The following is a 24,254-nucleotide window of genomic DNA, read 5'->3' on the forward strand; positions in this document are numbered from 1 at the left end:
ATTTGGCTAAGAGCGTTGATAGGATGTCTTATGATATTGATGCTTTGAAAGTTAGATGCGCTCCTCCCAAGGTCAACTTGGATGAAACTTTGAAAGCTATGCGTATCTCCATGAATGAGATCAAAGAAAGAACCGCCCAAATTCGCGCTAGACATGAATGGTTTAAAAGGGTGCGTTCTAGTGATGCAAATCACGAAGATCTTAAAGTGCTTGGTGTTTCTCCTCTTGAATCTTTGTTTTCGCGTGTCAAACCTACTTATGGAGGGGCTGGATATGAATCCACTTTGGTTGAAAAACGCCCCAATGATTCGGAGACCACCTATCTTGATGATAAAGGTGTGGAGAGTGGAGTAGAAGAAGTCAAAATTTTGGGTAGTAATGAAACTCCCACTTTGGATTTCAAGGAATTCAATTATGATAATTGCTCCTTGTTTGAATGCATTTCTTTGATGCAATCCATTGCAAACTCTCCACATGCTTATGCATTTCTTTGGGAGCAAGTTTTTGTGTTTGTGCAGGATCTTGAGATACTCCTCCATTGGATTGATACCTTGGTTCTCAAACTCAGGGAAATACTTACCACCGCTACGCTACATCACCCTTTCCGCTTCGAAGGAACACCAATGCAAGGCTCCAAGGCCACGGGGGAAATCCTTTGCATACTTGTCTAGGAAGTCCCTTAAGGCGTAGCCGCAGCAGAAAGATCAAGCCAAGTATTCTCCCGTCGACGTGCCTATTTCTGGCGCCGTTGGAAGGTCTTTTGTTGCAGTAGCACTACTCATTACACCTCTGATCATGATTATGATTATGCTTTGTGAGTAGTTACTTTTGTTCCTGAGGACATGGGATAAGTCATGCTAATAATAGTCATGTGAATTTGGTATTCGTTCGATATTTTGATATGTTGTATGTTGTTTTTCCTCTAGTGGTGTTATGTGAACGTGGACTACATAACACTTCACCATTATTTGGGCCTAGAGGAAGGCATTGGGAAGTAGTAAGTAGATGATGGGTTGCTAGAGTGACAGAAGCTTAAACCCTAATTTATGCGTTGCTTCGCAAGGGGCTGATTTGGATCCACTAGTTTAATGCTATGGTTAGACTTTGTCTTAATTCTTCTTTCGTAGTTGCAGATGCTTGCGAGAGGGGTTAATCATAAGTGGGATGCTTGTCCAAGTAAGGGCAGTACCCAAGTGCCGGTCCACCCACATATCAAGCTATCAAAGTAACGAACGCGAATCATATGAACATGTTGAAACTAGCATGACAGAAATTCCCGTGTGTCCTTGGGAGCGTTTTTCCTCTTATAAGACTTTGTCCAGGCTTGTCCCTTGCTACAAAAGGGATTGGGCCACTTTGCTGCACCGTTGCTACTTTTGGTACTTGTTGCTTGCTACGAATCATCTCACCACACAATCACTTGTTACCGACAATTTCAGTGCTTGCAGATTTTTCCTTGCTGAAAACCACTTGTCAGATCCTTCTGCTCCTCGTTGGGTTCAACACTCTTACTTATCGAAAGGTCTACGATTGATCCCCTATACTTGTGGGGTCATCATCTGGCAAGTCATGAGAAGGTGCATACTCCTTCTTGTCCGGTTGATGCATCTTAGTACATGGATACGGGAGCTACCAATCACCTCACGAGTGATATGTGTCAGATCTCTACAGGAGCTGTATCGGGGACATGATCAGGTTCACACTCCTAATGGAGAAGGTATGCACATCTCACATATTGATTAGGCATCCCTTCTTACTCGTCGATCCAAACAATTATGTCTCCTTATTGTCCTTCAAGTTCCCTCTGTTTCACGTAGTTTGCTGTCTGTTCCTAAACTTACTCGTCATAATGATGTCCTTGCTGAGTTTCACCCATTTCATTTTTTTAAGTACTGGGACACGAGGGACCTACTTCTTAGAGGTCGGCTACGCCATGGTCTTTATGCACTTGATGTGCCACCGGCTCCTTCTGCTTTCAGCGGTGTTTGTGTGTCTTCGTCGCTTTGGCCTGCGCGCCTTGGTAATCCTGCCAATCCCATTGTCAGTCATGTTCTTCGTTGTTATGAGCCTCCATTTGAGTCCAATAAAAATGCTGCCGCAATTTGTGATGCCTATCAGCAAGGCAAGAGTCATCAGCTTCCTTTTTGTGAGTTGAGTCGTGTAGTCCACAAACTGCTTGAGGTTGTGTTTTCAGATGTATGGGGACAAGTCCAAACCTATGTTACTGGTCATAATTACTATGTCAGTTTTATTTATGTTTATAGTCGTTTCACTTGGCTCTATCTTCTCAAGTGTAAGTCTGATGTGTTTAATGTTTTCTTGCAATTCCAAGCGCATGTTGAGGAGGTGCTCGATCATAAAATAATTCATTTGCAATCCGATTGGGGGGTGAGTACCACAACCTCGGTGCTTTCTTTAAGAAGCTTGAAATTAAGCATCGTGTTTCTTGTCCTAATACACATCAGAAAAGCGGTGTAGCTGAGCGTAAGCATCATCACATAGTTGAAATTGGTCTCACCTTTCTTGCTCATGCCTCTATTCCTTTCTGGTTTTGGAGTGATGCTTTCTCCACCGCCTGTTTCCTTATTAACACGCTTCCTACACGACTCCTTCAAATGAAAACACGACTTGAACTCTTGTTGCATGAAGTTCCTGATTACATGTTTCTCAAGGTTTCTGGGTGTGCATGTTGGCCTCATCTTCGTCCATGTAACAACCGCAAGTTGGAGTTTTGGTCTAAAGAGTGCATGTTTCTCGGTTAGAGTTCTCTTCACAAGGGGTACACGTGCCTTCATGTTCCCTATAACCTCGTCTACATTTCTTGTGACGTGGTATTTGATGAGAATGTTTTTCCCTTTTCCGCACTTTTGGTCACTCCCACTCCTCCCACTACACTTGACAAATCTGCTTTACCTTTGCCTGGTTAATTTGTAGATGTTTCATATACTCCCTTGTTGCTACCTAATCATGATGCAGGCACTAGACGAGAAGCGCGCCTTGAGCTTCCGGACGAGCAGCCTCCTCCCCACGCACATGACGTCGATCAGGTGCATGGAGCATGCACCCATGGTCGTCTCGCCTACGCGCCACCTTGTCTGACGGTGGAGCAGGCCGACCCGGTCGACCTGGACTCCTCTTCAACCTAGCCTATGTCGCGTGAGCCGCCCTTGCTAGGCGCCTCTTCGGCCCCGCGTGGGCTGACTAGGCCGCCGTCGCTAGGTGTCTCTTCGGCCTCGCTTGGACCGACCTCATCAGGCCAGTCGCATGGCCTGACTGCATCAGGCGCACCTGCTTCGTCGCCTGGGCCGTCTCTCGCGTTGCGGGACATGTCTCCTAGTCCGGGAGCCTCTCCTCCATTGATTTCGCCATCTTCATTGACTTCATCACCGACAGCACCTCCACTACCTGCAATTGTTCTCCATCCTCGTACGTGGAGTCAGAGTGGTATCTTTTGGCTGAAGGAGTGCACCGATGGTACGGTTGCATGGATTGAGGCATGTGTGGCGCACAAAGATGCTGATCCCACTTCCTAGCCTCACCACTTCCAAATGGCTCTTTAGATTACCCACTAGCGTACTGCCATGAAGGAGGAGTTTCAACCTCTCTAGAGGAACGATACTTGGCGCATGGTTCATCTCGTGTCACGTGTCAATAGTATTGACTCCGGGTGGTTGTTCAAGGTCAAGAAGCATGCTGATGGTTATATTGAGTGCTACAAGGCACGACTTGTGGCCACGGGCTTCCAGCAAAGGCATGGTATTGATTATGAGGATACATTCAGTCCGGTTGTAAACCCTACCACCAATCGTCTGCTTTTGTCCTTGGCTATTTCCAAATGGTGGTCCCTGCATCAGCTTGATGTTCAAAATGATTTTCTTCATGGGGTCTTGGAGGAAGTGGTTTACATGCGGTAACCTCTTGGCTTGGTTGATCTTGCTCGTCCACATCATTTGTGTCGTCTTTTTAAGGCGATCTATGGACTTAAGCAGGCCCCTCGTGCATGGCATGCACGACTTGGTTTGGTACTTCGGTGTCATGGATTTGTCCATCCACTATTGACACATCTCTATCCATGTTCCATTGTCGTGAGATTACTATGTATGTGCTGGTTTATGTTGATGACATTATTCTCATCAGCTCCTCAGTGACGGCCGTTGATCGTCTGTTGTCTTCTCTGGGTAGTCACTTTCCTATCAAGGATCTAGGTGCTCTCCTTTACTTTCTTGGCCTGGAGATCTCACGGTCATCCGCTGGCCTGGCTCTCACTCAGCATAAGTACTCCCTAGACTTGCTACGACATGCTGGTATGTTGTAATGCAAGCATGCCACTACTCCTATGTCTGTGAATGATCGGGTATCAGCCTTGGATGGTACTTTGCTTCCTTCGGATGATGCTAATGAGTATCGCAACATTGTTGGTGGCTTGCAGTATTTGACTATCACACGACCAGACATCTCCTATGCGGTCAATCGTGTGTGACAGTATCTTCATTCTCCCAAGACTTCACATTGGTCTGCTGTGAAGCATATCCCGCGGTATCTCTCACATACTATCTCATATGGCTCGCATCTTCGTTCTGCCTCATCTAGTTCTCTCTTGGTGTTTTATGATGCGGAATGTGCTAGGAGCGTTGATGACATTCAATCAACGAGGGGATATGCTGTCTTTTTTGGTCATAACTTGATCCCCTAGAGTGCACGCAAGCAGGCCATAGTCTCTTGTAGTAGTACCGAAGGAGAGTATAAGGCAGTTGTCAATCCCATAACTGAGCTTATCTGGCTATAGTCTCTCTTGAGAGAGTTCGGCGTCTCTCAAGATCACCAACTGGTCCTTTGGTGTGACAATGTTGGTGCGGCATATCTTTCATCCAATCCTGTTTTTCATGCTCGAACTAAGCAGACCGAAGTTGGCTACCATTTTGTGAGGGAACGCGTTGCACAGAAGCTTCTTCACATCAAGTTTATCTCCTCCAAATATCAACTTGCTGACATCTTCATGAAGCCACTTCCACAGCCTCAGTTTGAAGGCTGTAGGCACAATCTTAACTTGCTTGTACTTTAGGTCAAAGTTAAGATTGAGGGAGGGTGATAGATTGTATATTTACATAGAGCTTCTCTACGTCATTCTATATTGTAATTGTACACATTGTGTACCCCTATATATAGAGAGAACCACACCCATAATAGGGTGTCGTGCAGTTTTCCATAACCCTAAGTTCTACACTCATCAACTTCCGTTATTTCTAATTGATGTTGCTAAGGAGAATTGCAATCGTGTTTTGTTCTTAAAGCATTGGAATTGGAGGAAACCAAAACTCGTAAAATTATGAACCAAGAGATGGGTTTGAGTAGGCCGAGTGACACTTGTTGAGGATCCCACTGCAAAACAATTATGAATATTTCATGCATGTATCCTTCAATTCGACTAGTTCTCAACAAGATAGCAAAATACCACATTCAAAGCAATGGGGTTATGCTTGCTGAAACTATGTTGACATATTTTGAGTCATTTGACTTTGTTGTCATGGCACATTTGTTGCAAACCATACTTGGGCACACCAGCGTATTAAGTCGTGGTTTGCAAAAGAAAGATCAAGTAATTGTTAATGTTTTTGAACTCATTCATTTGGAAAAGATCCAACTGAAGTTGTTCAGAGGTGATGGTGGATGGAAAACTTCTTTTGAAGAGGTCATTTCTTATTCTGACAAGCATAAAGCCAAAGTTCCTCAAATGGGCGGTCAGTACAAGCCGCGTGGAAGACACTCAAGATTTTACAACAATCTCACAAAACTTCATCGCTTCCATGTTGAGATGTTTTTGGGTCTTATTGATAGGAAAATTCGAGATCTTGCAGACATATTTGATGAGGTAAACACAAAATTACTTCATTGCATCGAATCATTCGGTCCGGCTAATTCTTTTCCTGCTTATCATAAGGAAAACTTGGTTAAGCTGGCACATCATTATCTTTGGATTTCACGGAGGGAGATTTGATGCATATTCCATATCAACTTACACACTTCATTATTAACATGCGTAGAGATGAGAGGTTTAGAAAGGTAAAAATTATAGTCGACCTTTCTATTATGCTTGTTGAGACAAACAAGAGTGTCACTTATAACCTTGTTTAGAAGCTTCTCAAATCGTCTCTAATCCTACGAGTAGCAACACCTAGTGTTGAGAGAGTATTCTCTTCAATGAATTGCATGCAAAACAAGCTACAAAATAAAATCGGAATCAACTCTTGAATGATTGTTTGGTCATATTTATTGAGAGGGGATTCTTTTTTGAAGAGAAGAATGATTTTTCATAGGTTTCAAGCCATAATAATGTGTATGGTTGCGTTGTAATTTTCTTATCTATGTTGTAATTTCCTTCATCTTTTGAGATATTGTTGCTAGTGAAAAACTTGTATCTGAATTTGTATTGTTGTGAATCAATTGGCTCTTCTATTAGGGTGAACTTTTTTAACACCAAATGTTCAATTCCTGGTTCCGCCACCGCTAACAAAGGGAATCGTGTCAGGGTTGGAGTACCGCAACTTCTCATTGCAGAGCAGTGCTCGCAGCGTGGCGGGTTTCAGGTTACGTCGTGTGATAACCCACGAGTATAGGGGATTACAACAGTCTTTGCGGGTAGTATTTCACCCTGATTTATTGATTCGACACAAGGGGAGCCAAAGAATATTTATCTTGGTAGTTGACTTGTCAATTCAACCACACATGTGATATCTCTCTGCAGCAAAGATTTAGTAGCACGACAAACGATAGTAGTAACAGTAACACTGGTCGCAGCAATTTGTAGCATTTCTAACATTAGCAGGAACTGTAGTAACTTTAGGAAGATTCGGTATATAGAACATATAGGCACATGGATCAGCGGTGGGTAGATATGGATGACATTTAGGACAGTATAACCGCACCCTTTCGGAGCTCTCTCACGCCCTTATGATTTCTGGCCGTTAGATCTCACATTATGGTCATTTCTAGCCGTGAGATGCTCTGTCCTAAGGGGTTGCTACTCCAAGAAAAAAACGAGGTTTGTGGCTCCATGGACCTTTCGCCAACCCGTTTGGCTAACCTCTACGCGAGACAGAGCCACACTTTTCTCCTTCTCTCCCAGGTGCACCTCATTCCCTGCTCGACATACCATTTCCTCTCCCAAAACCGCCGCCTAGTGCAACCTCAAGCGGCGTCGCCTTTACCCGATCTAGGAGCCCCTCCCGCAATCCCGATTCCCTCGACCACTAGTATGGACTTTCTCGACGCCAACCATATCTTCCCCAGACGAAGCTAGATCCAAGAGGATATGGAGTCACAACTCCTCTTCTCCTTAGTCCTCATGTACGCCTCCGAGCACGACTTGGAGCAGTAGTGCCCATTGCTATGCGCCAGTTTTCCAACGGCGGTGCCACCAGAACCTTCTTGCCCAGGGTCGACGTTGTACACATGGCGGACACGCTTCCGCGCTACCTCGATGTCAGGCGTGACTTTGCAGCACCATGGCCAGAGCCGCAGAGGCCATGGAGATGCCACCGCTCTTTCAAGAGCACGCTGACAGTAACATACTACACCTTCTACCGGCACATAACAATCCTTTACGCCCACACCCTTGTTGGATACTTGTTTCTTTGGCTGCTCTGAATCGCAACGTACGTAAATTGTCTGGGAGAGATGTGAAATCATGTGTATGATTCTGAAGATTTTTACACTCTGAAGTGAGCACTCTTCGTACCATAGTTTGCACTAGCTATGTAAGCTTTGGAGTTTCGAAGCTTGTTTAATTAAGTAGGAGTACTTCGCGTCAGTTGCTTCTAGGTGCTGCATCAACACGGGTCACACACAAATGCCATATGAGTGCTTCAAAAAATCATGCAGGTACCTCGCCCAATTGTTTTGACCCGATTGTATTGTCACTTGTGTTTGGTTTTGATATATACAAGACATGGAGTTGTTCTGATGCTAGAGCATTTTATGTGCTACAGATTCATTGTCACGGCTGAATTTGGATAAAGATGATGATGCTTCGTTAGTCATGAAAAATTGATCAGTTCAAACTATGGGTACTTATGAAGGGTCAAATGTGGGATGCCTTTGTGCATATGTGTGGCACAAAACTAGAACCTACACCTTTGAGGTATATGACATTCCGATTCATTTAATCGATATTGGTAGGTGTGTGCCAACCTAATTATCATATGCCCTTATCACTGCCATTGCTTCTCATCAACTCGAGATTTGAGAATGAGAAGAAATAAAAACACCGAGGGTCACAAAGATATGAGAAGATCAGCTGCGGTCCAAATGTTTGTGCTTAAGGCACATACTTAATGCTCTTAATACAAATGTGGAGAAGTTGCACCAGTAACATAACGACCAATATTTTTTAAAAAAAAAGTTGATCACGACTACACGTGCTTATGTAATTCACCTTGTAATCGAACATTCTTGGGTTACAATCATGAGAAATATATTCAGGTGGGGAAGTACCCGCCCGGTGTTTTTTCAAAAAAAAAACAAAGTTGATCACATAGCGTCAAAGGATACTATGAAGATTAGTAAAGAGGCATATTGATACGTCCATTTTACATCATGTTTTCATGTTGATATTTATCGCTTCTTGGGCTGTTATTTCACTTCAAGGTACAATACTTATGCCTTTTCTCTCTTATTTTGCAAGGTTTACTTGAAGAGGGAGATTGCCGGTAGCTGGAATTCTGGCCTGAAAAAGGAGCAAGTTTGAGATACCTATTCTGCGCAACTCCAAACACCGCAAAAATCAACAAGGATTTTTTTCGGGAATTATAAAAAATACTGGGCCGAAGAAGTGCCAGAGGGGTGATACGTCTCCATCGTATCTACTTTTCCAAACTCTTTTGCCCTTGTTTTGGACTCTAATTTGCATGATTTGAATGGAACTAACCTGGACTGACGTTGTTTTCAGCAGAATTGCCTTGGTGTTGTTTTTGTGCAGAAATCAAAGTTCTCCAAACGTCTTGAAAATTTACGGGGAGCATTTTAGGAAAATTTGAAAAATATCTGCGCCAAGATCCACCTGAGGGGGTGGGCCAGTGGGCCACAAGCCCTGCCTCCGCCACCCCCCTGGTGGCGGTGGGCAAGCATGTGGGTCCCACACGGCTCTGTCGCCCCCAATCTCAGCTCTATAAGTTCACTTTCGTCCCAGAAAAAATAAAAAAGAGAAGATTTCGTCGCGTTTGCGATAGGGAAGCGCCGCCACATCCAATTCTTCATCCGGAGGGCAGATCTGGAGTCCGTTTTGGGCTCCGGAGAGGGGAAATCGTCGCCATCGTCATCATCAACCTTCTTCCCTCTCCAATTCAATGAAGCTCTTCCTCGTTCGTGAGTAATCTATTCGTAGGCTCGCTGGGTGGTGATGAGTAGGATGAGATCTATCATGTAATCGAGTTAGTTTTGATGGAGATTGATCCCTAGTATCCACTATGTTCTGAGATTGATGTTGCTACTACTTTGCCATGCTTAATGCTTGTCACTAGGGCCCGAGTGCCATGATTTCAGATCTGAAATTATTATGTTGTCACCAATATATGTGTGTTTTAGATCCGATCTTGCAAGTTGTAGTTACCTACTATGTGTTATGATCCGGCAACCCCGGAGTGACAATAACCGGAACCACTCCCGGTGATGACCATAGCTTGAGGACTTCATGTGTTCACCAAGTGCTAATGCGTTGGTCCGGTTCTTTATTAAAAGGAGAACCTTAATATCCCGTAGTTTCCTTTTGGACCCCGCTGCCACAGGAGGGATGGACAATAGATGTCATGCAAGTTCTTTTCCCTAAGCACGTATGACGACACACGGAATGCATGCCAACATCACATTGACGAACGGGAGATAGCCACATATCTCTCCGTGTTATAGCTGTTGCATGATGAATATCATCCAAAAAAATCACCGACCCATGTTATAGTTCTTTTCCCTACGAGTTTGTCCTACTGCTGATGTTACTTGTCTTGCTCTGCTGATGTTACTTGTCTTGCTCTGCTGTTGTTACTTGTCTTGCTCTGCTGCTGTTACTTGTCTTGCTCTGCTGCTACTGTTGCTACTACTGTCGCTTGCTACTGTTGCTACTTGCTACTGTTGTTACTACTGTTGTTCCTTGCCGCTGCTATTACTCGTTACACTGCTGCTACCTTCTACAATCTTGATCACTCGTCGTTGACGGGAACAGACAATTTCTATCAACGGGCAACTTGGCGCCATTGATACAATCGTTAGAAATAGTCTGCCGTGTCAACAGATCGTTTCTGACACCGTTGTTATCATACTACTTTGTTGTTACTACTTTGTTTGCAGATACTAATCTTTCACGTGTGGTTGAATCTGACACATTCAGCTGCTAATACTTGAGAGTATCCTCTCACCTCCTATAGGCGTACCAACAAATTTGGGTCGAATACTCTACCCTCGAAAACTGCTACGATCCCACGCGCTGGTGGGCCGTCAACAACATTCTTCTAGTTTTGATTGCCAGAGAGTGCTAGCAGCATTCTTATGGTGCCGTTGCAAGGGAAGGTCTGCTATTACGGAGTCAAGGGGCGCCAGCAGGTGGCCACAAGCCTGCTAGGCGCGGCCACCCCCTGGCCGCGCCTAGGGGGCTTGTGGGCACCCAGCTGGCCCTCTGGAAACCCCCTTTGGCTACAAGAAGGGTTTCGTCCGGAAAAAATCAAGAGGAGGCTTTTCGAAGGATTCGCTGCCGCCATGAGGTGGAACTTGAGCAGAACCAATCTAGAGCTCCGGCAGGACGATCCTGCCGGGGAGGGGGAAATCGTCGCCATCGTCATCACCAACACTCCTCTCATCGAAGGGGACTCATCACCATCAAAATCTTCATCAGCACCATTTCATCTCCAAACCCTAGTTCATCACTTGTAACCAATCTCCGTCTCGCGACTCCGATTGGTACATGCAAGGTTGCTAGTAGTGTTAATTACTCTCTGTAGTTGATGCTAGTTGGATTACTTGGTGGAAGAGTTTATGTTCAGATCCTTGATGCTACTCATTACCTCTCTGGTCATGAATATGATTATGCTTTGTGAGTAGTTACTTTTGTTCCTAAGGGCATGGGATAAGTCATGCTAATAGTAGTCATGTGAATTTGGTATTCGTTCGATATTTTGATGTGTTGTATGTTGTTTTTCCTCTAGTGGTGTTATGTGAACGTCGACTACATAACACTTCACCATTATTTGGGCCTAGAGGAAGGCATTGGGAAGTAGTAAGTAGATGATGGGTTGCTAGAGTGACAGAAGCTTAAACCCTAGTTTATGCGTTGCTTCGTAAGGGGCTGATTTGGATCCACTAGTTTAATGCTATGGTTAGACTTTGTCTTAATTCTTCTTTTGTAGTTGCGGATGCTTGCGAGAGGGGTTAATCATAAGTGGGATGCTTGTCCAAGTAAGGGCAGTACCCAAGCGCCGGTCCACCCACATATCAAACTATCAAAGTAACGAACGTGAATCATATGAACATGATGAAAACTAGCATGACAGAAATTCCCGTGTGTCCTCGGGAGCGTTTTTCCTCCTATAAGACTTTGTCCAGGCTTGTCCCTTGCTACAAAAGGGATTAGGCCACTTTTCTGCACCGTTGTTACTTTTGTTACTTGCTACTTGCTACGAATCATCTCACCACACAACTACTTGTTACCAATCATTTCAGTGCTTGCAGATATTACCTTGCTGAAAACCACTTGTCAGATCCTTCTGCTCCTCGTTGGGTTCGACACTCTTACTTATCGAAAGGACTACGATGGATCCCCTATACTTGTGGGTCATCAAGACTCTTTTCTGGCGCCGTTGTCGGAGAGTGAAGAGCCTTTGGTAAGTTGAAATTGGTAAGGAAACATTCATATAGTGTGCTGAAATTTATTGTCACTTGTCACTATGGATACTAATCCTTTGAGGGGCTTGTTCGGGGTATCTTCACCTCGAACGGAAGCACAAAGAGTTTCTCCTCAACCTGCTGCACCTACTGAAAATATGTGCTTTGAATTTCCTTCGGGTATGCTTGAGACACTGCTGGCTAATCCTTTTACACAAAATGGAACATCACATCCAGACTTGCATCTAACCTATGTAGATGAAGTTTGTGGTTTATTTAAGCTTGCGGGTTTGGCCGACGATGAGGTCAAGAAGAAGGTATTTCCTTTATCTTTGAAGGATAAGGCATTGACATGATATAGGCTATGTGATGATACTGGATCATGGGACTACAATCGGTTGAAATTGGAATTTCATCAAAAGTATAAGCAGTTTCATCACATCAAGACTTACACGCAAGAAAATCTTCAGCTATCTCTCCCTCCATAACATAGTGCATATCACGCATAACAGGCAATTCAGGCATAGTAGCAGGTTCTACTTCAATAGTATCAGCAGTTTCAGAAGTATCATCACATCTAGCAGCAACTCTAGCAATGTGTGCATCAAGGAATGTACCTAGTGGCAAAGCAGTATCAGGCATATCAGGCATAGTATCAAGCATAGCATCATCAGGCATAGTATCAAGCATAGCATCATCATAAGCATCATGGGCAGCAGAAGTAGCATCATCAAGCACAGGCGACATATCAAGATTTCTAGCAGGAGGTGAATCAAGTGCAGAGCTAGATGGCAGTTCCTTACCTCTCCTTGTAGTGGAAGGCAAGATTTTAGTTCTTGGATCTTTCGGATTCCTCATAGTGACCAGCAGACGTAGATCCAAAGTGGATCACAGAATATAGTTGTGCCTCCCCGGCAACGGCGCCAGAAAAAGGTCTTGATAACCCACAAGTATAGGGGATCGCAACAGTTTTCGAGGGTAGAGTATTCAACCCAAATTTGTTGGTTCGCCAAAGGGGGAGCGAAAGAATATTCTCAAGTATTAGCAGCTGAGTTTGTCAGATTCAACCACACCTGAAAGATTAGTGTCTGCAAGCAAAGTATCAGTACCAAAGTGGTATGATAGCAACGGTGCCAGAAACGATCTGTTGACGGCAGACTATTCCTAACTGTTGTATCAATTGCGCCAGTAGGTTGCACGTGGACAGGAAATATTCTTCCCCGCCAACGGTGATGAAAAAGGATCTTGCAGCAAGTAACAGCGAAGTAGCAAGGAACAGCAATAGCAGCAGCAGCAGAGTAACAGCAGTAGCAATAGTAGTAGCAAGGAACAGCAGTAGTGACAACAGTAGCAGCAAAGTGGCCCAATCCCTTTTGTAGCAAGGGACAAGCCTAGACAAAGTAACGTAGCAAGGACCAGTATTAAAGACTCATAGGCAATGGATCGGTGATGGATGAGTATGACGGATGTGATTCATCATGTAACAGCTATAACACGGAGAGATAAGTAACTAGCTCCCGTTCGTCAATCTAATGTAGGCATGTATTCCGTATGTAGTCATACGTGCTTAGGGAAAAGAACTTGCATGAAATCTATTGTCCATCCTTCCCGTGGCAGCGGGGTCCTAATGGAAACTACGGGATATTAAGGTTCTCCTTTTAATAAAGAACCGGACCAACGCATTAACACTTGGTGAATACATGAACTCCTCATACTATGGTCATCTCCGGGAGTGGTTCCGGCTATTGTCACTCCGGGGTTGTCGGGTCATAACACATAGTAGGTGACTACAACTTGCAAGATAGGATCTAAAACACACATATATTGGCGACAACATAATAGGTTCAGATCTGAAATCATGGCACTCGGGCCCTAGTGACAAGCATTAAGCATAGCCAAGTATAGCAAACATCAATCTAGAACATAGTGGATACTAGGGATCAATCCCCGTCAAAACTAACTCGATTACATGATAGATCTCATCCAACTCATCACCGTCCAGCAAGCCTACGATGAGATTACTCACGAACGGTGAAGAGCATCATGGAATTGTCGATGGAGGAAGGTTGATGATGACGATGGCGACGATTTCCCCTCTCCGGAGCCCAAAACGGACTCCAGATCTGCTCTCGAGATGAAGAACAGGAGGTGGCGGCACCTCCGTATCGTAAAATGCGATGAAACCTTCTCCCTGATTTTTCCCCGGGCGAGACGGAAGATATAGAGCTAAGTTTGGGGGCGGTGGTGCCACGTGGGCCCCACAAGCCCTCACGGCGCGGCCTAGGGGGGTGGCCGCGGCCTGTGGGCTTGTGGCCCACTGGCATGCCCCCTCCGATGGATCTTTGTGCAGGTATTTTTCTTTTATTCCAGAAAAATTCTCCGTAAATTTTTAGGACATTCCAAGAACTTCTATTTCTGCGCAAAAACAACACCATGGCAATTCTGCTGAAAACAGCGTAAATGTGTATATGTGAACCTATGTAGTTACGAATATATTTTAATGGAACATGTATTAACCGGTTCCAATGGACACATTGCATATCAATTGAATTTCATGTTTTGTATGAAGGATGCGTGATCACTAACAATAAGAGAAAAGATATGCTTGCATTCACTCGTAAATAGTGGATCATATGTGTAGCATAGTTACTCGTTGGAGGATATTTATAAATTGTTTCCAAGCATGTACACTAAAAATGCCATTGACATATGTACCTACACAACAAAACGCCATTGATATATGGGCCACTGATAAGCATACCAGATAAATTATGTGTGTTATGCATATGTGCAAGCGGTAGAGACCATTGTTTTAGTCTTACACTCTACGATGAGAGGAGCATGTATTTCATGCATGCACAAGACAGGTGTGTGCTTTTAGGCAAGATTGAAATTTATCAACACTCAACAGGCATGCATGTGCTCTTCGGCAAGATTGAAATTTATCAACACTCAACAGGCATGCGTGTGTTTTCGGTAGTAGTCTACATGTCTGCAATTGCATGCGTGCGAAACCACAAAAATCTCAAATAAATGATAAAATCTTGAGGTTCATAAGGTTCCTATGAAGTTCATAAGCAATTTATAGGTTTTATTTAAATCTCTATTCGTGTGGACTAACAATCTACCAATATATCGAATTAATTAGTGAAAATAGGTTTGGTGCCTCGAACGGTTATAAACACACTATCTTGTTGCTTACCCTCCGTCCCCAAGCTCTAAGCATTCTTCATTGTTATGTTAAGTTTATGATGATATATTTGCACTTGTTATCTTGTAAACAATACCTCCTAGACAAGTTTTAGGCTGATGGAGTTACATCCCTAACTTTTCTTTCCAATTTGTCAAAATTATGTGATTTGAAATTAGGTATCATAGATGTAATAAATATGGCCATTAAACTCCAATATGGCATTATTTGTCCCAATTCGAAAGCTTGATAACTTGTTGAACCATGCCAGATTGATAAGGTAATGATTAATTGTAGTTTATGGCCATCCATGTTACAAAATGGCCATTCATCTTAGGACTTCTCGTAAGCATACATACTATGTAGTACCATGATTCCATTTAAATAAGCTTGTGCATTGTTGAAATGATTGGAAACCTATTAGACTCATACTTTCCTTCATTGTATATATCTACTTAAATCACATTATTTTGTGTCTCTAAAATTATTGGTTTCTTCAATAAAGTAACTCTATCGATAATTCATGTTGGTATTCCACAATTGATCCCAAAAAACTCTAATGGACCTTGTTTTTGCAGGTTGTTTCTCCATGGGTTGCGTGTCTACGATCTTGGTGACTTGAAAAACACATGTCGACGTCTCAAACAATGCATAAAGTACTTCAATAGGCTACATAAAAGGGCGTCGTTCAGAACACAACATCAAAGCATCGACGATGTGGGGCTACACAATGATGACCCATGGGCGGTAAATAATAGTTCTGGTCCTTGGAAAATGCTTGGTTTCACCGAGCTCAACAATGAAACAAGCTTCGAATTGCATGCTCTGGCAAGCTCATCCACAGTCATGAACAACCAACCTCAGTTGTGGCCAGCTTTCACATATAGTAAATAATTAAATAAACAATGGTTGTGGAGTGAGCATCAAATGTTGGGGTCTACTGGGTTGTAATGGACAACATGGGAAATTATGCTCCACCATATCAACAAGCATCGACTTGTTTTCCTCTTGGGAATTTATGAATAAGATGTAGTAGATCATAGGTTTGGGACATGTTTGGAAGCTATAAATTAAGGTAAGTGTATAAACAAATTACCCTCCAAAAGATGACAACAAACATGGTGTAGACAGTATAGCTGAAGTTCTTTTCTAGGAAGTCAATAATTATGTTTGCAAGAAACAATGTATGTCAACCTACATATGTATTGCTATCTTAATATAGTGTTTTTTTCAGGTCCTTGATTTCACAAAAATATAATTATGTTCTATAATCACACTAAAGTTTGTGTATATGGTTTGTCTATAAGATGTCTTGAGTAATATATCATACATGATGGTTGGCTTCATTAGAAAATTGAAGTCACCCCATGATAAAACGCAAGAATCTTTGAAATGATGCCCAATATTTGTTGACTATATAAAATAATATACAATTTCAAATATAATTGAAAATTGTATCATCTACTCAATAGTTCAAATCCTACAAACTTCCACAAGATTATCTAAATATTGCATGTTTGCTTTTCCTTTTTACAGTCCAAGTGACACAACTATTTAGTGTGTTATTGCTATGTTGCAGCAATATAAATCCTATAAATATGATAGAGTCAATATACTATATACATTATAATCTAGGTTTCACTATACATAATCCCCAAACAACTATAACTTGTGTGCTCCTCAATTTATGCGTCGGCGGTCTCAATAGTATGCCATTTGTTTGTCTCGGAAGTGAGAATGAATATATAAATGGAAACAACTAGCACTCACCTTTTTTCATTTTTTCTTTCTTGCAAGACCTATGGTTGGGGTGACGTATGAACGTGATTATATATATCATATCGCAGATGTGGCCAAAAAAGTAATCAGCAAATGAACATATAGCAGAATGGGGATTTTCTAAAGGAAACACAGGATAGTATTTTATTTATTCTTTTGGCGACATGAGTCGATTCAATCCTACTGAAGTTCATCCGTCCATTGTAACTTGGTTGGATATCTTATATTTTCTCTAGTTAATATAAGCATTCTTAGGAGTTTCCAGTTCATATAGTAATAGATAATGACATGGAAGGACATATTACAAGTAATGATAGCTAATAATATTTAGTTGGAGACAAACATGGAGATGTAGTATGTGTCAACTAGTCCAAGATAATGGGGTGGGGTACCAAATAACATGTTTTGTTATCGATGGGTAACGCCGAAAAAAGTTGTTGCTTTTGACGAAGGAAGGATACATGCCCGATCATTCTTTATGCCCTTGTCGTTTTCCCAATAGGGTAAAAATATTCATGTGCACTATTACATGAGATGCATGGTGTGTACTATTAACTAAGTACTCGGATATGAATTAATAAAAAGGTTTATTTATTAAATTTTCTTTGTTACTGAACTATATAATCATTGTGGCTCACCGTCCTACATATAGAAATTACTTCGGTTAAATAGTGTTGCTACACTACTGGGTGACTACTAGGAAAGTTCAGCAATGGGAGATGCTCTCATGTTTACTACATTGCTTTGCTCGAATGGTTGCATTGTTGATTTTTGTTGGGTAGGATATCATTTTAATGGCCCCACCCTGTAGCCATGATTTTTCCCTCCTTTCAATGTGGATGAAATTGTACTGAACATTGGATAAATCTCATACTAGTTCATGTGTGTGTCAAAATATCCCCTACCCCTTTCATATACACATGCAACTCCCTTCTCTTCCCCTATGGACCTATCTACCATTCTTTATCAAATGGATGCATCCCCTCTCCATATGACACTTTCATTTGCATCCTTCCATCTAGGGCAAATTTGTCTCCTCCCAATTTTATACACCTCCTCCATCCAAGTGCCTGGCTATGCTTCAATGCGGGAGGGCACCTAAAAGGATGTCTATTCTAATGGGCAAGCACCTTACAAAAACCGGTGATGATATGGTGGCTCTTGGAATTTTCATAGACCAACCTCACCTAGTACGCTACCGGTATGGATGATTGAAATTTTCTCTAGAGATGTTTAAATATTTTAGATCTTTATAATAAGATATAATCATAATTCTTTCATTTTTTTCTTGCTCCAATTAAATTCCATTATCATTTTACTAGAACTTGTTTTGCAAGAACTCATTATATCCCCTAGAACGTGCAAGATGGATAACTCGTGTTACCATATGTTGATATTTTTATTTTACAAGGAACAAATTGTTATGTAGGAAATAATTGTTACTTTTTCATGGTTATAACTTGTAAGTACAACCATTTTTAATATTATACATTTTTTCTTCTTTTGTTGGTTTTTGGTATGACAAAACACATCACGAGTGTAAAATTTATAATCACAAATTTGTTTTATGTGTAATTAAATGCAAATGTTTTGGTAAATCAGCTAAAACTTTGTACACTTCTAATGATGGAACTTCAACCTTTCAATAAATTTCCCCTTGGGAAAACATATATACCTATCTTCAAGAGTAAACACTTATGTCTTACAAAAGTTAACATATTTCTGATGTCAATCAACATAATGCCTACTAGGTCAACTTAAACCCTTGGCAAATGTAAGTGGTTTGTTGGAGTATTACACACCTTCCGACTTGTCAATCACTTTGTCACCACAAAAACTCCAGTACACGTCTCAAGCAGCATGCATAAGTATTTCGATGAGATTTTGAGTAACCTCATTGCCAAGAGATGGTGTCCCAACCTTGATTAGTTGAATGTTTACAAATATGATGTCCATCCCTTGACTTGACAAACTATATAAACGTCTCCTGATCCGTGAATGCAATAAAAGTTGGAAAACATAAGAAACATAGGTTTAGTTAGGAGATGCACACTAACATGACTGTAAAAGGATCCCATGATTCTCTTTACACAAGATGGGTTGGTATACATGGTCTGCATACAACAACTATTGTATACAGTCGGGAAGTAAAAAAGTTTCAGGATTGTGTGTGAGAACCGCCTTCAAAGCCCTATTCTAAATTAGTGATAGCAATGAGTTTGTATGTTGTTTTGAAGAAAAAAATAGTTATCAAATCAAGATCAAACTAACTATGAACCTATGCATTACATTTTCATTGGTTTATTAGTCCTCAAGGGAAGTGTATTGTACATCAAATGTCATTGTGGCAAGGAAATGCAAGTAACAATATTAAATACTGACGTCGAAGAAACACTCCTGACATGAAAGACTATCAACCTTAACTTCCCAAAATGAATAACAATGATGCCCCATGTGCTAAGAACTGGGGGAAATTGCATGTTACCGCATATCTGACAACACATGGGGAAAGGATATGTTCCAACTAGAGGCGTATCGCGACGGTTGCGTGTGAGCCACTTGATCGGGCATGATCAGACGCTCCCGCTTGCACGGCACGCATAGACCTACCTTATCTTCAAATAAAATGTCTGCATTCACGCTTTCCATCCTCGTAGGGCCCAACCTCTCATAACTTTCTCCTTGTTTTTCTCTCCGCTCTATGATGTTGACTCCATCCTTCCCGAAAGCAAATCCCCCTAGGATTCCCCAAGGTCATATCCCGCATGGATACCCCAAGTTCATACACGCGCCGACTAGATGCCTCGTCTCTCTTTTGCCGCAAATTGGCCGCCGCCGCTGCAGGTAGCCATGGCACAAGACAAGTCATGGAGCACCCATTACCGCTGCAAAGGAATTGCAGCCTAAGGTCAGTGCTCCTTGAATAACCCACTTCCCCTCACTACAACCTGACTTTGCATGGTTTTGCAACAACCCGCACCATGAGCTGCAGATGCCCGCACGAGAAGTGGCATCGGCGGTAAGAGAAGTTACGACCCGTCGCCCACATGCTTGAACTAGCCACCACCGAGTAGGAACAATATGTAGTAAAGAAACCACGACCTCAGGAGCTCGTGTTGGTATGGTTTACTACATTAGTGTAGTAATTTGGCTAAATTTGTTAGCGTAATAAACTAAACTAAAAATCCAATTTTGAAGCTCCTACAAATTATCATTTACAATCTGACAAAATAATCACCTGAAAAATAATACATGTTTTAAAATTATTTTTCCATCCTTTGCTAGAAGAAACATTTTTTAAGTTGGTTAACATTACTGCAATGTAGAGCAAAGAGTTTTTAATCTAGTTTACTATATGATACATACATTTAGAGGCAAAAGGCGTTAGTGGGCGTGGTTTACATCTTGCCATATGAGTCCAAGATATGCACTTAGTCCCATATGATATCTAGATGTTGTGGCATGCATTTAAGAAACTATATATCTGTTTATCAATTGTTATGTTCATAGTGCTATTCAGTATAGTGGCCATATCTAGAAAATTGCACAACAAATTAATGTGCATATCATGCAGAAAATCTTGAAATTATTTGGAGGGAGAGGGGTGCAAGATTGTGGCGTCAAAATTGTTAAATTAATGGGTTATTAAATGTGTATATGTGAACCTATGTAGATACGAATATATTTTAATGGAGTGTGTATTAGTTGGTTCCAATGGGCCCATTGGATATCAATGGAGTTGTTTCATGTGTTGTATGCAGGATGTGTGATCACCAACATTAAGAGAAAAGATATGCTTACATTCACTGGTAAATAGTGGATCATATGTGTAGCGTAGATATATAGTGGATGATATTAATAAATTATTTGCAAGTACATACAAAACAAAACATCGTTGACATATGTACGTACGCAACAAAATGCCATTTATATATGGGCCACCGATAACCAAACCAGATGAAAATCCTGTGTGCTATGCATATGTGTAGGCGGCGTAGATCATGGTTTCAGTCTTACACTCTACGAGAGAGGAGCACATATGTCATGCATGCACAAGACACGTGTGTGTTCTTTGGCAAGATTGAAATTTATCAACACTCAACATGCCTGTGTGTGTTGTCTCTAGCAATCTGCATGTCTAGAAATGCATACGTGCCAAACCACAAAAATCTCAAATAAATGATGAAATATTGAGGTCAACTTGACATGTTTCGGCGTGTTCCTATGAGGTTCATAAGCAGTTTATCTGTTTTAGTTAAATCTATATTTGTGTGGACCGACAATCTACCAATATATCAAATTAATTAGTTAAAATATGTTTGGTACCTGGAAGGGCTATAAATACACTATCTTGCTCCTTACTCTCCGTCCCGAGCTCTAAGCATTATTCATAGTTCATACTACCCACAAGCCAATAGTTTTCACCTATTTAGTCTCATGGATCCATTCGTCAACCAAGGGTGGACCTCCTCGGAGGAAGAGGAGGCAAGGTCACTCATTGCTGAACACAACAGCCACGGAATCATGAACGATGAGAACAATAACAGGCACAACAACATTGTGGATGCTATCCATGAATTATTCCCTTCAAAGACAAGGCAGCAGGTAACAAATCTTTATATCAATCTCGAAGTGGAATCGTATATGATGAATTCGAGGGAGGAGAGTTATGTTGGTGGCAACACACAAAGCGTTTGCCCCAATAACCTAGTTAACAATAACTTTGGGATGTCGGGTGAGGGGAGTGGTACTAGCAACATATGTGGCATCAATACCATGGGTGACCATGTGATTGGCGGCTATGGGGTACGAGAGGAGGAGGCAGCAACTATCGATCGGGATGGATTGATATTTGGTCGTTCATTGGAGGATGCAAGGATCGCACAGACGAATGAATCCATGTTGATTATGGACAAAAACAAGATGCAGGTGTTGGAGAACAATGTTCCTAGTGATCAAACAGTTGTTCCCCCACGACAAAGGAGGTTTTGGACCATCGATGAACACAAGTAATAAATGTCTACTCTATTTATTCATGTAATTTAAAAAAATCTTCATATTAAATCACCATATACAAAGTAATCATGTTGTGCAAATTTATTTTGTGTGATAGTTAGGTTAATTTCATGATGATATATTTGCACTTATGGGCTAGTAAATAATACTCCCTCATTCCGAGAATATAAGAGCGTTTTTGACAATACACTAGTGTAAAAACGTTTTTATATTATGGGATGCAGGGAGTACCTCCTAGATAAGTTTTAGGTTGATGATCTTACATCCCTTACTTCTCTTTGTGATTTGTCAAATCTATGTAACATAAACTTAATAAATAAGTCCATTAAACTCCAATATGGCATTATTTTTTCAAATTCGAAAGATTGATAACATGTCGAACCATAAAAATGCTAAGATAATGTTTAGTTGTAGTTTATGGTCATCTATGTTACAAAATGTTCTGTCATCTATGGACTTATGATAAGCACACATACCATGTAGTGCCATAATTCCATTTAAATATGCATGTGTGTTGTTGAAATGGTTAGAACCCTATAAGACTTGCACTTTCCTTCAATGTATATATCTTCATAAATCAGGTTATTTTACATCTTTGAAATTTTGGTTGCTTCAATAAAACAACTCGATCAGCAATTCATCTTTGTATCCCACAATTGAGCCTGACAAATTCGAATGAAATTTTTCTTTGCAGGATGTTTCTCCGTGGGTTGCGTGTCTACGGCCGTGGCGACTGGAAAAACATATCCAAGCATTTTGTCACTACTAAAACTCATATCCAAGTCTCAAGCCATGCACAAAAGTACTTCAAGAGGATAAATAAAAGGGCATCGTTCGGGACACAACGTTATAGCATTAATGATGTTGGACTAGATGATGATGACCTATGGGCGGTGAATAATAGTTCTAGTCCCTCGCAAATGATGGGTTTCAATGGGCTCAACAATGAAACAAGCTTCGGCATGCACGATCCGACAAGCTCTTCCATAGTCATGAACAACCAACCTCACTTGTGGCCACCTGTCACATATAGTCAACAAGAAAATCAACAACCAATGTGGAGTGAGCATCAGATGTTGGGGTCTACTACAGTTGTAATGGGCGACATGAGAAATTCCGCTCCACCAAGTCAATAAGCATTGACTTGTTTTCTTCTTGTCAATATATGAATAAGATGTAGTCGATCATAGGTTTGGGAGATGTTTTGTAAGCTATAAATTAAGGTAAGTGTATAAACAAATTTCCCTCCAAAAGATGGCAACGCAATAAGTTGAAGGCAGTATCGCTAAAGTTCTTGTTTGGGAAGCCAATAACTATGTTTGTAAAAAACAATGTATTCCGCCCTATATATGTACCATTATATTAACATGCTGTTTTTTTCAGGTCCCTGATTTGAAAACAAATATAATTATGTTTGATTACCACATTAAAGTTAGCATATATGGTTTATCTGTAAGTTGCCTTGAGTAATATATCATACAGGATGGTTGCCTTCATTACAAAACTGAAGTCACTCCATGACAAAACACTCAAATCCTAGAAATGATGCCCAATATTTGTTGACTATATAAAATAAGATACAATTGCAAAATACTTGAAAATGTATCATCTACTCCATAGTTCAGATCCTACAAACTTCCACAAGATTATCTAAATGTTGCATGTTGACTTTTCCTTTTTATAGTCAAAGCGACATCACCATTTAGTGTGTTATTGCTATGCTGCAGCAATATATTCCCTATAAATATGATGGAGTCAATGTACTTTATATACGTTATAATTAAGATTTCACAAGACATGGTTCCCAAACGGCTACATCTTACCTACTCCTCATTTGATGTGTCGGTTGTCTCAATGGTATGCCCTTTCTTTGTGTGGGAAGTGAGAATCCAGATATCATGGACAACGACTAGCTCTCATGGTTTTTCATTTTCTCTTACTCACAAGACGATATATGCATGGGATTATATACATGAGATGGCTGAGATGGCCAAAAGAAGCAATCCGCAAATGAACATATACCGGAATGGAGGTTTTCTGAAGGAAACAGGGGATAGTGTTATATTTATTCTTTTGGCACATAAGTTGATTCAATTCTACCGAAGTTCATGTGAGCCATTGTACCTTGGTTGGATAGCTTATCTTTTTGAATTTTATCTCGTTAATACGAGCATTTCTCGGGAGTCTTGGTTCGTATAGAATAGATGATGACATGGAAGGAATTATTATAAGTAACAATAGCTGATAATAATCAGTTGGAGACAAAGATGAAGATGTAGGATGTGTCGACTAGTCAAAGATAATGGGGTGGAGGTGTCAAAGAACATGTTCGGTTATTGATGAGTAATGCAAAAAAAGGCACTTCTTTTGACCAAGGAATGTTACATGTGCGGTCATTGTTTATGCC

General features: G+C 41.3%; 1 protein-coding gene across 1 annotated transcript; it reads left to right on the forward strand.

Annotated features, from left to right (window-relative positions):
- The first annotated feature begins 19,501 nt into the window (after positions 1–19,501).
- On the forward strand, positions 19,502–23,229 carry LOC123417421 (myb-like protein H). Its single transcript, XM_045106900.1, has 2 exons — positions 19,502–21,840; positions 22,542–23,229. Exons 1-2 carry the CDS (start codon positions 21,269–21,271, stop codon positions 22,981–22,983), a joined length of 1,014 nt encoding a protein of 337 aa, XP_044962835.1. The 5' UTR covers positions 19,502–21,268; the 3' UTR covers positions 22,984–23,229.
- Positions 23,230–24,254: the final 1,025 nt, after the last annotated feature.

This window comes from Hordeum vulgare, chromosome 1H (assembly GCF_904849725.1).
Source record: "Hordeum vulgare subsp. vulgare chromosome 1H, MorexV3_pseudomolecules_assembly, whole genome shotgun sequence".
NCBI lineage: Eukaryota > Viridiplantae > Streptophyta > Magnoliopsida > Poales > Poaceae > Hordeum > Hordeum vulgare.